The sequence below is a fragment of the Nestor notabilis genome, unplaced genomic scaffold (genome assembly GCF_000696875.1).
Source record: "Nestor notabilis isolate BGI_N333 unplaced genomic scaffold, ASM69687v1 scaffold850, whole genome shotgun sequence".
NCBI lineage: Eukaryota > Metazoa > Chordata > Aves > Psittaciformes > Psittacidae > Nestor > Nestor notabilis.
This window is the reverse complement of record NW_009912233.1, coordinates 74,560-76,084: the sequence shown is the minus strand read 5'-3', so window position 1 is coordinate 76,084 and position 1,525 is coordinate 74,560. Positions and strand designations below refer to the sequence as shown.

At 38.4% G+C, this 1,525-nt stretch overlaps 1 protein-coding gene across 1 annotated transcript in view; it reads left to right on the top strand.

Annotated features, from left to right (window-relative positions):
* Positions 1 to 1,525, top strand: part of ACVR2A (activin A receptor, type IIA) — a 65,755-nt gene continuing 64,230 nt past the window's right edge. Inside the window, exon 1 of the mRNA XM_010018327.1 lies at positions 1 to 143. Within this exon, the coding sequence (XP_010016629.1) occupies positions 89 to 143 (55 nt within the window). The 5' untranslated portion in view covers positions 1 to 88. The remainder of the gene's footprint in view (positions 144 to 1,525) is intronic.

Genomic DNA, 1,525 nt, shown 5'->3' with positions numbered 1-1,525 from the left:
GGTTCAGCAAGAAGGGAGATTTCCCACCTTGCAGGACCCAGGAAACTGGATACTTAGTGTCACTTAAATGTTTTAACAGCATTGGAAAATGGGAGCTGCTACTAAGTTGGCGTTCGCTGTTTTTCTTATCTCTTGTTCTTCAGGTAAGTGAATGTTCCTGGTTTTATTTCTTTTTACGTAAGGTTTTGGGTCAGCACTTGAAAACTTGAGGTAATTTAGTACATTGATTAGTACAAACGAGAAGAAATTTTCTATTTTTCAGATAACAAATGTTGGGGGATGACAATGACTGTAAAAGCAGAAGCTGTTTTCATCGTTATACTTAAGAATTTATAACGTGAGCACTTCAAACGCGTGCAGCGTTTGGATTTCAGATCAATTATGTGGAACAAATGTGGAGACATAACCACCTGGTGTCACATACAGTAATCCAGCAATGCAATTATTACTGTTTCATGGTGTTTCTTTAAATAAGAATAACCCAACTGAAATACTCTTAACGTCAATTAGCTCTCTTATTCCGGACCATTCATTGGTGAATGGCAATCTTAATTAGTGCTTCATTAGTTTAGAATACTCAAAGTTAGCTCGTCCTTTAATGATAGTGAGGGGTGCGATGGATGCACAGAATTGGGTTGAAAAGGAAGACTTTCAGGTTCCGAGCTATCATTTGTAACGTTTTGGATTTTGCTACTCAGTAGCTCACTGCCTTGTAGTGCAAAAAAGCCATGCTACTTTTCTTTTCAAACAGCAGCTCAGCGTCCTGAGGAACTAGGGGTGTGTGAGGACTTCCCCATGCTTTTTTAGGAGGAAAATTGTTATGGCAGCAACCAGTGGTTGGGGGGAACTGTTGATATGTTTCCGTTTGAAGCTCCATCATTTTCACAAAAAAAACCCAAAACCAACCCAGAACATTCCTATTATGAGCTACCTAATGGTTCTAGTAGTAGTTACATGGCAAGCCAGGCACTTTCTGCTTACATTTGGAATGTGTGTGTACAGTCCTCTGTGTAGGCTGAGATACACTTTTTAATGTTCTTGCAGGGTGTGCAAGGTATACTTGTTTAGCAGACAAGTGCTCAGCTTTTCAGTGTAGCTGGTGTGAGGGAGTCTTGACATCCGTATAACAATGCCTTTTAAAACTTCAGTGTTTTAAGGTACAGGATTTTGCTGAGCAGGACGTTTTCTTGTGGTTAGTAAATGGATAGTCTAGTCTTATGTCTGTAGCTGTATTGATCAATTCCGCGTGTGCTAAATGTGCTGTGAAATGGCGAGCACTGCCAGAAATAAACCAGAAAAAATCCTTTCTTTTTTAACCAGAGAAACAACAGAGCAAGTTAAGGACAGGCAGAAGGTTGTTGGTTGGGTTTTTTAATTTTATTTTTTATCAGGGTATACAGTTTATTCCTCTCGAAACATAATGTGTTTTCTTCTAACAGTTTTATCTTGCAGTAGAAAATTCATCTTTCATCTTTTTCCTTATACCTTATTTTTAAGTTATTCCATCAACATTCCTCTTAATTCA